Source organism: Archocentrus centrarchus, chromosome 13 (assembly GCF_007364275.1).
Source record: "Archocentrus centrarchus isolate MPI-CPG fArcCen1 chromosome 13, fArcCen1, whole genome shotgun sequence".
In the NCBI taxonomy this organism is placed as follows: Eukaryota; Metazoa; Chordata; class Actinopteri; order Cichliformes; family Cichlidae; genus Archocentrus; species Archocentrus centrarchus.
Window position 1 is genome coordinate 23,300,445 of NC_044358.1, and position 14,292 is coordinate 23,314,736.

Consider the following 14,292-nt stretch of genomic DNA (forward strand, 5'->3'; position numbering starts at 1 on the left):
TCCATGGCACGAAACACACCCTCTCTGGTCCCTGGCAGATTGCAGCAGACCTATCAGGGGCCACCTGGATCGATCCACACTGGAGACAAAAAGGGGAGATGATTAAAAACAAGAGCCTTCTTTAATTTTAGCCTCATCTCGCTTTGCTTTGGTGGTGAAGGCCACTTGTTTCTATTGGGATTTTCTTTCCTTCTCCCGTCTTTTTGTCTTTTAACACATCACAGTACCGTGTTCATATTTGCTCTCTTAGGCCACAGCACTCTTTGTCTGAGTCAATCACTGCAGCGTCAGCTAACAAGTGAGCCAAACTCTTATCTGCTTTGTGCTAATATTAGTTTCCTTTGTGTTATCACGTCTCCTTTCAGGCTGCAGAGTGGGATGAACCTACAGATCTGTTTTGTCAATGATAGTGGCAGCGATAAGGACAGTGATGCAGATGACAGCAAGACGGAGACTAGCCTGGACACACCTCTGTCCCCTATGGTATGCCCACATGTTTACACTGAGCTATAGCTTACTATAAGCCCATGCAGAGTTATTTTCTAGAATTAAAGAATGAAAGGAAAGGACTTAAATCCTGAAATCACTATGAAATCTGTATTAATGATGATGTGAAAGCAGCAAAGTGTAAAGATTTGATTGTATCAGTGCAAAATCAAGACATAACAAGAAAGAAAGCAGTGAAGTGGGTGGTAGACTGTTTTCAATATGAATCAGAGCCATAAGTGGCAGTGTAGTTTCTTTGTGAATTCCTTTGTTCGTGTTTTCTGCACTGTTAACTAACCAGTTCACAGTTCCAATGAAAGGCGATGTGATATGTACTCACTGAGGCCATGGTTGACTGGCCACCTTAACCTGTTATCACACTGAGACATACTTAACTAAATGAAATGGCAAAAGATAAAATTAGCGCCTCATGTCATAGTCAGTGTATGTAATGATGCTCCTATCACTGTGAAAATTGCATACCACAATGCCAAGAAGTCATAAACCTTCACCCTTTTGCCTGTTAACTTTTCCTCTGTCCCCATCCCACTGTGACTTCCCTTCTCTTATGTGACCCATACATTATTTTCTCACTAATTTCTGATTCTAATTTCCACTTTACCTACTCTTTACCTACCTCCTCCCTGCAGTCCAAGCAGAGTTCCTCCTACTCGGACAGGGACACCACAGAGGACGACTCGGAGTCTCTGGAGGACATGGACTTCTTGAGTAGACAGAAGAAGTTGCAGGCAGAGGCAAAACTGGCCCTGGCTATGGCCAAGCCCATGGCCAAGATGCAGGTGGAGGTTGAGAAACAGAATCGCAAAAAGTCACCAGTGGCTGACCTGGTCAGTACAAGAAATCTGCTCACCTGTTTGGTTTCATTTCTTTGACATTTCATAAGCCGGTGGTGATTAAACTTCATACGGTTATTATTAGACTAATATTTTCTTGATTGCAATCAATTAAATTTAAAAAGGAGGTGATGTCAGCAATGTATTTACACTTTGTTTTCCGTGCTCTCAAGTGGCAAAAAAAAAAATCATTATCATTACATTCTTAAAAAGACAAATTTCAGCAGTGTATTGATGTAACAGCTGATTTACACCAATGATAGCACAGGTCTGAACTATCTGTGTCTGTTAAGACACTATATATCAAAACACTATAAACCCAATCCTCTCAATTCCATGTGAATAGTGGCTCCATAGTGTAGTGGTTAACACATTTGCCTAACGTAATTTTGTTCATCCTGGAGTGAAGGCCTCTGAGATGACCAGTTTAGACGATGTCCCCGAGGACTGATACATTTACTGTTTGCTAATAATCAAGGAAGGTGGTTCTGTAGGCGTTAGGATTGTAAATGAAATAAGCAACAATTTCTATCAAAGGCAAAGCATTTCAGTGATGTTTGTCTCACACAGCTTAGACCAAGATGTAATGGAAACAAATAATAGTCAAAGCCCTCCTACCTCTCCCCTGTTTCCTCTCTTTCTCTTTGAGAGAAGAAGGTGATGACAGCCCTGCTCATCATTATTTCATTCATTTATATCTGCCCGACTGCCTCCTCAGGAGCACACACACCAAGAGACACTCACATATCCACAGTGTCACAGATGCGCACTATATTTCCACCCATACTTGAAGGTAGAACAGTTTTACTTATTCAGAAAAGAGAAGGGCAGCTCGACCGGGTCCATCTATAATTCATATGCCAGAAAGCATCGACTTTGGTGTTCAGGGATGTAGCAGTGCTCAGCAGTCAGAAGACATCACTGTCACATGCAGACACAACCCACAGTGAATATTAAAATGTTTTAAGGCTACAGCGGCCCGCGCTGTCCACAACACCAGAGATCTGTTTAAACTGCAGTTATCACAAATGTTAAGTGGTTCTCTTGAACATTGATTCCCAACTAGAAGTATTTTTGCAACAAGTTGTTCATCTGCAGCGCTCAACTAATTTGGAAAATCTAAATTATAATGATTACAAATTTGTGTAATGCTTGTCTTAGTAAACTAAGGCAGTGAAGACATAGTCACAGTAAGAAGAAAGTGCACCCTCTTTAAATTCTAAAGTTTTATACATCAGGACATAACAAAAGTAATCTGGTGCTTATCAGAGATTAACATGAAGTAACTACAACCTCAAATGAACAAAACATGACACATTACACTGTGTCGTTATTTATTTAACAACAAACTAAACCAAACTACCAAAGCAGTGTGTGGAACAACTAAGTACACCCTTACTGCTTCCATAGGAAATAAGACAGTAAGTAGCAGCTGGGTGCTGCAAATCAAATGCAGTTGGTTAATTGATTATCAGCAAGTGGCAATGGCAAGGAGGAAAGATATCAGCAATGATCTCAGACAAGCAGTTGTTTCTGCCCATCAATCTGGGAAGGGTTATAATCCCAGCAGAATTCACCCCAAGGTCAGACTGTGCAATGCTTAGAGAAATTGCAAAAAAACAAAAAACCATCTCAGACTCTGCAGGCCTCAGTTAGCTTGTTAAATAAGATAAGATAAGATAAGATAAGATAAAACTTTAATGATCCCACGACGGGGAAATTTGCGCATTACAGCAGCTCAGTACAGAAAACTAAAAATAGAATAGAATAAAATAAAATAGAAAAACACTATACACATATACATAAGCACTATATACAGAAAATATATAGTCAATACACACATGTACATATACACACATATACACACACATCAAAACACTATATACAGATATCAAAATATTATATACATTTGTAGCCGGTAAGGTACACAGCATACACGGTATGCATTATATGGGTGAGTGTAATAAATAAAATGTATCTGGACTGTAAGGATAAAGTGATGGCAGAGGAGGTAAAGTGTCCAAGTGACTCAAGACATTATGAAGTGTTGTACAGTCTAACTGCTGTTGGGATGAATGACCTGCGAAAGCGCTCCTTCCTGCAGCGAGGATGTTTCAGTTTCAGTTAAATGTTAAAGTTCATGACAGTACAGTGAGATCAAGACTGAACAGTTATGGCTTATTTGGAAAGTCTGTTCTTCTCAGAGAGAAGAACAGACTTTACAAACCACAAGACTTCTGTAATAGCGTCCTTTGGAGAGACAAGACCAAAATGGAGACCTTTGGCCACAGCGCCATGTTTGGAGAAAACCAAATGCAGCATTTCAGCACAAACACCTCATTAACTGTCAGCACGGTGGTGGAGGGGTGATGATTTGGGCTTTTTTTTGTAGCCACAGGACCTGGGCACCTTGCAGTCAGTGAGTTGACTCTGTGTACCAAAGTATTCTAGATTCAAATGTGAGGCCATCTGTCTGACAGACTATGCTTGGCTGAAACTGGGTCAAGCAGTATGACAGTGTTCCCAAGCTTATCAGCAAATCTGCAACAAAATGGCTGAAAAAGAAAAGAAACAAGTGGTTGCAGTGGCCCAGTCAAAGTCCAGACGTCAGTCCAACTTAAATGCAGCGGTGTGACCTTAAGAGACCTCAACAAGCTGAAGCAGTTGTCCAGAGTTCCTCCACAACAACATAAGAGACTGATAAAGCCATACAGAAAACAGTTGCTTCAAGTTACGTAAGGTTATTACTGTTAAAGGTGGTTTTTTTTCCCAATATATTCAATCATAGGGTGTAGTTTTTCACACACTGCTTCTTTATTTTTGGCTTGGTTTCTGTTAAATCAATGGCAAGTTGTAGCATGTCATGTCTTCTTATCCATCTAAGGTTGTATTTAAATTTTAGAGCCTGGTAAGGTCTAGATTTTTTTTTTTTTTTTTTTTTTAACTAAGCCCTGATATGTAAAACCCTTAGGTTGTACTTTCTTTTCAATATGACTGTGCACAGTATACAGCTGAGTCAGGTGTAAAACCATAGGAAGACTATTTATGTTTTATACACAGTCTGTGTGTAAAACTAAGAAAAGAAAAACAGCTTTTTACAAAACAAGAATGGGTTGGAATAATTTGCTTATACTAGATAAACTGAAATAATTAGCTAAAAGTGAGCAGTGTGGTGTTGTGAGGTAACCACTGCCCGCCCTCGCTGTCACACTGCTGCCAGTTAGTTTAATTCAGCTTCAGCTAAACTGGAGTGCACTACCTGCTGGTCAAGAGAAAAGAATGGAAATTTTGGACAGTCCAGTGAGTTTGCACTCAGATGTCTGAATGTGTGCTGTTTGGTGGGTTTTCCTAGAACTGAGAAAACTGTGATAATTTGATTCCACTGTCGCTTTATTGACTTAATTCACAACGCATTATAGTTCCTCATTGTGATACAGTCATTGGTGGAAATTAACTTGCTGGTATTGAATACTCAGATGGTAATTAGTGGTATGGTCAGTGTATCACAGAAACTCATATAGCTGTCAGAAGTTGAGTCAGGTCTAATATCAGTGTGTAGCTTTTCCCATCTCCCGCGCATTTCTCCTTATGTCACTCTGAAGTGACGCTTTATACACGGTCAATTTCCCGAAACTGAAACTGACACATGACAGCCTTGAATACATCGCATCATTACTAATGTGAAAGTGAAATGAAACTACCAAGAAGAGCTGGCACCCACGCAGGTTTTACAGTATGTGGCGCAAAAAGAGAGCACGAGGGCATTCTCGCAGATGCCTCTGAGACTGGAGGTAGGAGTTTGAGGGAAAGAGAAAATGGGTGCAGGATGGAAAGAGAAAGAATGCAGAGCAGTTTGGCCAGATTGTTGACAGAGGGAGGGTCATAAAGGAAGTTATCTGCCTACGTGTGCCTCTCTAAGCACAAGTGATGCTTTGTGCTTATATTTGTGCAGGTAAAGGAACAATGCAATGGGATGAGTCATTATTACATACACAAAACCAGCAGAAGCACCTGAGAAAGTTTAAAGAAATATTCATGTGCAACAAAATAAAAAAACATTGCACAAATTCTTGCACATTAAAGGTAATAGCGAAGGCGCCATTTGGAGATCAGGTTAGGCCTCACTGTTGGGCCCCTGCTGGAGAGAAAGAACTCCAGAGTCACTGAGTTCTTGTGCTGTTTGCATGTGTAAAGATGCTGTCAGCCTGTTTGCGAACAAACAGCAGCACCTACTTGAAATCCCCTAAGATTACTGCCACTCAAAGGAAAAAGAAAGGGAAGTATTTCCTTTTGTTTCACCAGGGACCCGGGAGCCTGGGGAGCTGCCTTAACTAAAAGCATACAAACAAGAAATGTTCAGATAATGTCAGTCAAAAAAAGAAAAAAAAAACAGCTGACTCTTTCATTTAGCAGTCAGATGCAGTTTCGCTGTCCTTATCCTGCTGATAAGTCCTGCCACATGTGGTTTGAGCCAGATTTAAGGTTATTTTTGTAGGATTATTTTTTTAAAACACAACACACATAAATCTCATCGGACTCGGATGTCAGAATCAAGAATCTGAGAGAAGTTCAACAGTTTTGCTTGACAGGATATTTACATGATTGATTGAAATCCACCACTGCTAATATTTGTACAGTATATATAATATAGATTCAGTGAAACACAATTCAGAATTTATTCTGATTTCTTATCCATTTAATGATATGTCTGCAAATACTATATGATAAAAGAGCCATTCAGGTTACAATAGTAAATTGTTGCAAGACTTAAATCATTTGACATAAATATCTAAGGATTAAGGATTTTAAACAGCTTTTGGATGCTGGGTAATCTATGGAAGCTTGTTTTGGCAAAAAAAAAAAAAAAAGCTAAAAATTTTAAGATGATAACTATAAATATATTTCTGTTTTTTTCAGTGGCAGAAACAAGTTTTCATGAACTTACTATAAACTGACACCAAATTTTAGTAAAAACTGAATTTATAATCTTTTGTGATCATTTAAGGAAACCTCTGAAATTATGTTGAACCTGAAAGTCATGCATAAATGATATCAAAACTAAAATTTTAAAGTCAGTTTTAATTCTAAAGATCATTTATATGTTTTTTTTTTAAATATAAGTCAATATTCATACTTTAAAAGAGATCCATACCCAACAGAAAGACTTCTTCTACAGATTAAAAGCCTTAAAAGTCAAAGATTTTGTAATTGTTATGTTGGATTAAATAATGTACAAATTAAATAATCTGTTATTACAGCAAAAAGTAATAAAGCAAAGGAGTAAATTGTTGGAGAGGAATCACTATGTTCAGAAAACAATCAGTGCATTTGTCCTGCGTTTCTGTCAAGGAAATTAATGTGTAGAAAAGCTGCAGTGAGGAACTGAAAACACCATTTACCATCTTTAAATGAAAGTTAAAGGAAAGTATAATCAAAGCATATAAAAATAAAATATAAGGTGATCAGGTGGAGCCACATCCCAGTGGAGGAATGGTGAAGAGGACAGTTTGTTTTCAGGCTGGTGCTTGTGATTGTGCAGTTAAAAGGGTCAGCATTGTAAGCTATAACTACACCTTATTGAGGCTTTTTGTGTTGTATGTTGTGTATTCGGTGCATCAGCTTTCTGTTAATTTTACTCACTTTTACTAACACTCAGTTGAACATTTTGGACTTTGGTTGTTATGAGGTTTCAGTATCCAAATAGGGAAAACACATTGTCTAACGTGGTTTTCTGTTCTCATTTTTTTCTCCCCCCGCATAAACCTGCCTCTCTGACTGGGCAGCTTCCACATATGCCTCACATCAGCGAGTGTCTAATGAAAAGAAGCCTGAAGCCCACCGACCTGAGAGACATGACTCTGGGACAGCTCCAGGTTATAGTAAACGACCTGCACTCCCAGATTGAAAGTGAGTTGACCACAGGCGCACACACACAGAATACACACAGAGTCACTGACCTCTGCTTTCACTTGCAGAAATGAGCAAGAGATGAACTGGGGAAAAACATGCACATGCATACTGACCCCTACCCTTTTTAGTGGATGTGAAAGTACTTTTACATGTAAGTTAGTCACTTCAGAGAGTTGTACCAGTTAATAGCTTCCCCTGAGCATTTACTGTTACTGCACTGTACACATCATTGATCCCAGTACTGCTGGATGAATAATCTCTCATCTTACATAAAAAAGTTCCAAAAATCCCCATGAGTCCAAAAGCACGAGCTTGTTTTTACTTACAAATCAGACTTTCCCCTTGAAAATATCTTTAACTTATGCTTCATATTTTCTGTCACCGCTGAAGGAACAATAGCTGGAACATGTGATATTAGAGCATTGGTGTGTCTGGTCAGATTGCGCATAAAGTTTTCGGTGGCCATGTTATGAACCCATAATGGGAATTTGAGGCGGTCAGCTCCAGTCTTTCATGTAGATTTAACGTCTATTGTGAGGCTCACAATAGAATACGTACTATGGTCAGTTGTGGCAATTGTGAGGTTTTCCAGAGTTTCAGTTGTTTAAATATGAGATTATGCTTTTTCACAGTGACAAATCTCTATTCGTCATATCATCTGTCACTCCAGGTCTGAATGAGGAGCTCGTACAGTTGCTACTGATTCGGGATGAGCTGCACATGGAGCAAGATGCCATGCTGGTTGACATAGAGGACCTCACCAGGTGGCAAAGCACTTTTTAATAATTTATTCACTGCATGTTCCATTATTTTTTTTTTCTTCTTTTACTTATAGAAAAAAAAAATCCTTTATTTTAAGAATGAGGTCTGAAAGGGATAATCTCTATTTTACACAATTATTGTCTGCAAATCTTTTGAATAACAGACCAAAACCGGTTCTTTGGTACACACGTTTCGGCATCCACCTTAAAATCTGTGAAAATGTGGTCAGTCATCTGATTTTGCAAAGTTCTTTCAGTGGCCACAAAAATCTTCATATAGCTTCTTATCAGTGGCCCAGACACTTGTAAACACTTGTAAGCTTTAATGTGCGGAGTTCCCCTTCAGCAAGCAGTATTCAAATATGAGTAAATAATTTGTGTTGGGCTGTTTTAAGCTGTGGATTCAGTCACATGGTGATGCCTGTGAAAGTGAACATGCCACAGCACGCACCTGTGTAGCGAAGTCATTTCAATAGTTTTTCAATGCCAAAGAAGTTGATTAATTTTAGTTCATGCCTCACCTTTCAGCAGACCTTACAACATTATAAAAAGAACCTCGACGATTGAACAGTCCCCTATGAGCAAGCACTTGGTGACAGTGGGGGAGACAGAAAGTTCCCTTTGAGAGGAAAAAACCTCTGGCAGGCTCGAGCAGGTTAGCCAGGGCATATGGAAAGCAGACAAACAAATCTCATTTGCAGAGCCAGTTTATTGTTGGTGTTGGTATCTTTGGATTTGTGGAGTATAGGAAAAATGCAGAATATCGCCAGAATTATCATTTAAGTCACAATACGCTTCCCTTCTCTTTCCAGGCATGCTGAGAGTCAGCAGAAGCATTTGGCTGAGCGGACCCTATCCAAATAAGATGCCCACCCCTCCTCCACTCCGCCTCCCTATGCCAAGCTTAGCCCCTGCTCCCAAGCAAACTTTTCCCCTCCGGCCATTCCACCTCTCTCCCCCGTGTCGATCCGAAACCTCCCCGCTTGTCCCAAGTATTTTGCTCCTCGCTGCTTCCTTGTCCCCTACCTCACCCCCAACCTCCCCGTCTCCTTTTCTGTCCAATTCACTGACTTCAGTGGTAGCAGCAGCACAGAAGAAGGCCACCCTCGTTCATTCGCTTCTGTGGTTTTTCTCCCAGCGTTAAGGAGGGTGTAGCACGTCCCGCTTCCTGGGAGAGGAGGAAACTGATTGTGTGTCGTCATGGATTCTGTCCCCAGCTTCCTGTGCAGTGATCGGCCTTGCTTTGCTATTGTTTCTTTTTTAACTTTCTACATTCACCACTAAATTATAACAGTTCAAATGCAACAATTGTGGGAAAAAAAATAAAATAAAATATAATAGTGAAAATTTTAGTAGAAAGTCAGTCATGAGAAAAAAAGAAACAACACTGTATGAAAAAAAAAAAAGATTAAATGATGGAAAACTAACTTCTTCAGACCATTTTAAGTTGGACAGTAATTTTCAAGTATTTCCAAGTCGACCCGTTTTTATTCTGCACAAATGGTCATTTTCAACTGATGAGAAATGTTGATTTGAAGGTGCTATAAGAGTGTAAAGGAAAACATGCCTGCCTTGTAGTGGAGTTGTAGATTTTGGTAATACGTTCACTCTAATTGCTCTTCAACATTTTGTGAATGTTGATTTTCTGACACGAGTCATTTTAAATGAATAAGTGTGTTAATATTGTTTTCATCCTACTGTATTCAGATACTTTATTTGAGGGAAGAAATGTTTATGTACAGATATGTAAAATAAAGAATAAACTTTGTTTCATATATGCTGGCTTGGCGTGCAGTCCTACTTGCTGCTGCATAGCAAAGAGAGAAAATTGTGCGTTCAGATGAGGAAGTGCAATCACTGGTTGCAACTGCGGTGAGAATAGAAGACATTACATCACACGTAGTATGACTCAACTCCCACTGTTTCGGTCTTGCCTCACCATGACACTTGTATTTCTCGCTGTTATTGGGGTTGGGTTTCTGTTCTTGGAGGCTTGAAGGGACTTCATATCAATTTGGACAACCCCTTTCAGGTCACAATTAGGAATTTTTCTTTCACAAGAAAACGTGTGTGGAATTAATATATATATATATATATATATATATATATATATATATATATATATATATATATATATATATATATATATATATATATATATGTATATATATAATGAGTGGTCACTTGTGGAGAAAAATGATTCTATATGACTGGTAGGTTTGGTAATGAATACAATGTGTTTTACTTGTAAAATCTCCCCCCACCCCTTCCCTCTGTGGGTCATATATCTGATCATATGCTGTATTTAAAGAGTTATGGTAAGTTTAGATGTGATGGTCCAAAGACAAAGGCCAGGAAACTCCTCTCAACCACACACTGACCAGTTTCAGAGAATGCACTTTCTTTCAAAAGTGGGTAAAGCACACTAGACGGCAGTTTCTGAAAACTGGACAGGGAGAAGAGAACAAAGTAGTGTTCTGCGTGTTAAAAAATTCACATTACTCTCATTTTGAGTCTTCTATGTTTCTCCAATCCTGAAAGAGGTCAAAGTTAATTTAGCACACGTGAAAAAGAAATTGTTGAAACAGTTTTGCCAAGAGGTGCGCTGATGTTCTGGAGGCTTGGATCTATCCTCAGCACTGAAGCTAAATATACATTTTTATGAGTATAAAGACTCTTCTGTCTGTTAGCGGTTTTATTTCATGCAAAAATTAAATAAATAAAACTGCCAAATTACAACAAGCAAGCATGAAATAACAGTTACATTTTATGAACATGTGATAATAATTAAGAGAATTTATGTACTTAAAGATTTAAAGTAGTTGTGTGTGTGTTATTTAACAGTGCACTTTGAGATTCAAACACTACCTAAACATTATTTTGTTGTAAATAATAACTGTGTCACATAATAAAGTTAGAAAGAAAAAAATGAACTTATATAGCAAATTAGCAGTTGAGAACTAGTGGATACATTTGTGAACACTGGCCATATTCATGTCCTTTATTGGAGTAATAATGCTACAGTGAAATGTTACAAGTGAAGGCAGTTTAAAATTCCTGGATAGGTCAGAAGGAGATAAACAGATAAAGACCAAGAAAAAAATGTGGGTAATGTCCCCATTCTGTAGAACTTTTCTTTTAAATTTCTTTTGGACTTTTATTATACAGAGATTTTATTTATTGTCACTGATGCACTTAAGAAGCATTTTAATATTATACTGATGGGACTGCTTTATCAGGTGACTACATTGTGTAGTTTGAATGTTTTTGTTTGGCATTGCTCATTGTCTTCGTGTGCATCTTTGCCACAAATCCACAACCGCCCATTCTTTGCAGACGCGAGGAAAACTAACAATAATAATAATAATGCCACCTCCTCCACACTGACGCTATCAGCGTTGGCTGAGTCCGTGGGTCAAGTAGATGATGGATTATTAATCATGGTGGTAGTATGATTAATCGGTAGTATCTGATGAGGGCCAATCGCGTGTGGAATGAAGTGCCACAGGTGAGTAAGGGTCCATCTCATAATTTACCGCCACGGGTCAGAATAGTTAATTTCACTATGGTTCATTTACCATCAGTCAGCTCGTTTTTACCATCAGCTGGCTTATTTCAGTGTTTGTTTTGCGTGACTGATTCAGCAACCAGTTTTGCGGCTGCAAGCGTCACAAGCACACATTGCTGGTAAATTTGCGCTACAGCACTGTGACGTTGCTGCAGTTCTTACAATAAATTTCTGCTGCACATGACATGCACTAAATGCATGTTTGGCATACATTAATTTATAGCATGGCATTTTTATTTGTCACTATGTTTCATATAGATTTGATTTGGACAACAATTGCATTTTTGCATATTTGGGACGCAAATGTGCTTTCACTTGCTTGTTGACTATACATGAAAACGGTGTGTCAGGGCGTGGTCTGGGTCAGGGACCTTAGACTATATATATATATGCTAAAAGGCTGGCATTTGCTTTGCATGCTGAGCCGCTGCTGAGCTTGTCAGTGTATATTATTTATTGAAGGTGCTTCTTGCAAATCTACACTAATCATAATAGCAAACTTCTTCTTCTTTTTTATTGTTTGTTTCCAAATATAAAAAATGTTCTCAAAGACTACCTCAGTAGGAGGTTATTCATCATTGTGGACTTTTTCGCACCTTGTTACGTAGATTACTACAGAAGAACTGCTCTCACGCATCACTCTTTAATTTTTCCCGAGTTGAGTATCTGACAGTATAAATCAAAATAAACTGAGAGTTCCCTTGTTTTGTTTCAAGGAGGAAACTGCAAACATGGCCATTTGTCAAAGGGAATCCCCCATTTGAAACATATAAATCCAGACATGAGAGGAAGGCAGGAACAGTGTTGTTGAATTACGAAGCTTGAGCAAAGCTCTCTATCTGATCGGAAGTATGGCAAATATTCAATTCTGTAAGTCAAAGAGTTATTAGACAGGCACCGGCGTCGCTTTTATTGATATTGCTCTGTTGTGTGTTCATGCAAACAGGGCATCACGATACTTGAGTGGCTGCGTGCGCTCATGGCTGTTACTGTTTTTCCTTGCAGATCTCGCCAGCTGTGCGCTGCTGCTGCTGACCTTGAACTGGCGCACATCCACGGGACTCCCGGTGCCCGCACCGAGCCCGGGGACCGACGATCAGTGCTCTGACCTCTACAGGAGGCTCCTGCTGAACATTTCAAACGCTCTCAGTAGTGTGAGTACAAATCTCAGTCGCACGTGCGTGTTGTATTTATCGTCTCACTCCCTTTGTTTTGTCTGTAATCTGTGTAGTTTGGCGATAATCACTCTACTCTGTCTTACAGGGAACTTTGAGTTATGGCATCCCATCTGAGAAAGTCGAGGTGAGGGGTGCAGGGGAGACCGTACTGGCCTGCGCACCCACTCAGACTCAGGTGAGCCTTTTTTTTTCCAAAGGAGCACAATTTATGGGAACAGTCTTAACTGCCATTATTTCTGCCCAGTTTTCACTATTTTTTAATTAGTGCGGGGGGGGTCATGATTGTAAATGAGAACTGGTTCTCAAACATTTTATCTGGTAAAATAAAGGTTTAAAAAATAACTTTAAATGACTGGAGTGTAGTTCAGACAACTGACTTATGTTTTTTTTTTTTTTTCTCTACACAGAACTCAAATTGCATGATGCAAAGAAATTTTTCTTTCAGTGAGGTATGCTGCTGTCAGACACACTGTATTCTATATATTTAAAAAAAGAGCTATAAATCATTTTACATGTGTTGATATTATAGCGTACACTGAAGGTTTGTTTGGCTGCTTTGACAGAGTGAATGTCTGAAGAACATCATGAAGGACCTGGCCTACTATGGTGATGCTATTCAGTCCTACCTCGAGCACCCCCTCAAAAGTCCTAATAAAGAAGCTGAACTTCTGAATCCAATTGTGGAAATAATTCAGAGTCTCACAAAGGTATGTTTATTTTGCATGTGTTGGAGGGATAAAACAAAACAAATTTTGAAAGACATCATGATTTAATTAGACTCTGCTGGGAAGTTGCCTAATAAAATATTCCTTGGTTTATCCAGAACTGCTTTCCGCAGCAGAATGGAGAGAACCAGTCCACAAAGGTAATTTTTTTCTTTCTTCCTTATTTACACCTTGTCTTTCAGTCTTTAGAAGGAATTCTGATCTTTAGTATTTAGTTGGGGTTTTTTTTAGACTCTCTGAACTCAATTTTATTGCAAAACTGACAGCTCATTGTCCTGCACTCACACTGTATCCTCTCCTATTGTAACAGGAAGATGCCAAGGTGTGGGGCAATGACTCCTTCACTAACCGGCTGGAGATGTATAAGATGATGAGAGGCTTCCATATCCGAGCCATCACCATCAACCGGGCCATTGGCTACATCGCCTCAGGAGACCACAGGAAGTAGACATCCTGCAAACCTCTTCAACTTCATCACCATCATTCCAACCAATAGTACAACAAAAATCTCTACTCATTTAATTCATCACATCTGAATAAGCCATCCAAATCATTCACTACCATCACTTACATAAGCTAGCTGGCTTGACTCCAGCATCTGCATTCAGTGAGTGCTGAGGAATGCTACGGTTACAAATGTACTCCAATATTTGGGTGAATGTATTTATTTATATTTATTGTGAATATTTATTTATTAGTTATTTATTTGATGGCCAGTTGTATTATTTATTGTTATTTAAATGTTATTTAAAAAGTGTTTTGGTATCAAGCACCAAAGTTGAAGTGCTTTTCACTGAAAATGATATTTGA

The 14,292-nt window shown here is 38.9% G+C and overlaps 2 protein-coding genes across 5 annotated transcripts in view; both read left to right on the plus strand.

The window, feature by feature from the left end:
* Positions 1–9,788, plus strand: part of schip1 (schwannomin interacting protein 1) — a 45,056-nt gene extending 35,268 nt beyond the window's left edge. For all 4 annotated transcript variants that reach the window (XM_030744117.1, XM_030744116.1, XM_030744119.1 and 1 more), the window contains 5 exons: positions 366–483; positions 1,137–1,334; positions 7,124–7,247; positions 7,921–8,014; positions 8,824–9,788. In XM_030744117.1, the coding sequence (XP_030599977.1) occupies positions 366–483; positions 1,137–1,334; positions 7,124–7,247; positions 7,921–8,014; positions 8,824–8,875 (586 nt within the window). In that variant the 3' untranslated portion in view covers positions 8,876–9,788. The remainder of the gene's footprint in view (positions 1–365; positions 484–1,136; positions 1,335–7,123; positions 7,248–7,920; positions 8,015–8,823) is intronic.
* Positions 9,789–12,423: 2,635 nt separating this feature from the next.
* il12a (interleukin 12a) lies at positions 12,424–14,013 on the plus strand. The gene is made up of 7 exons (XM_030744120.1): positions 12,424–12,449; positions 12,585–12,733; positions 12,843–12,932; positions 13,165–13,206; positions 13,321–13,464; positions 13,581–13,622; positions 13,793–14,013. Exons 1-7 carry the CDS (start codon positions 12,431–12,433, stop codon positions 13,928–13,930), a joined length of 624 nt encoding a protein of 207 aa, XP_030599980.1. The 5' UTR covers positions 12,424–12,430; the 3' UTR covers positions 13,931–14,013.
* The last annotated feature ends 279 nt before the right edge of the window (positions 14,014–14,292 follow it).

Bases quoted from the DNA above. Each gene is read 5' to 3' on its own strand.
- il12a (XM_030744120.1), top strand. The intron at 12,734-12,842 runs GTGAGTACAAAT...TCTGTCTTACAG, and splicing joins TTTCAAACGCTCTCAGTAGT to GGAACTTTGAGTTATGGCAT. The intron at 13,465-13,580 runs GTATGTTTATTT...TGGTTTATCCAG, and splicing joins TAATTCAGAGTCTCACAAAG to AACTGCTTTCCGCAGCAGAA.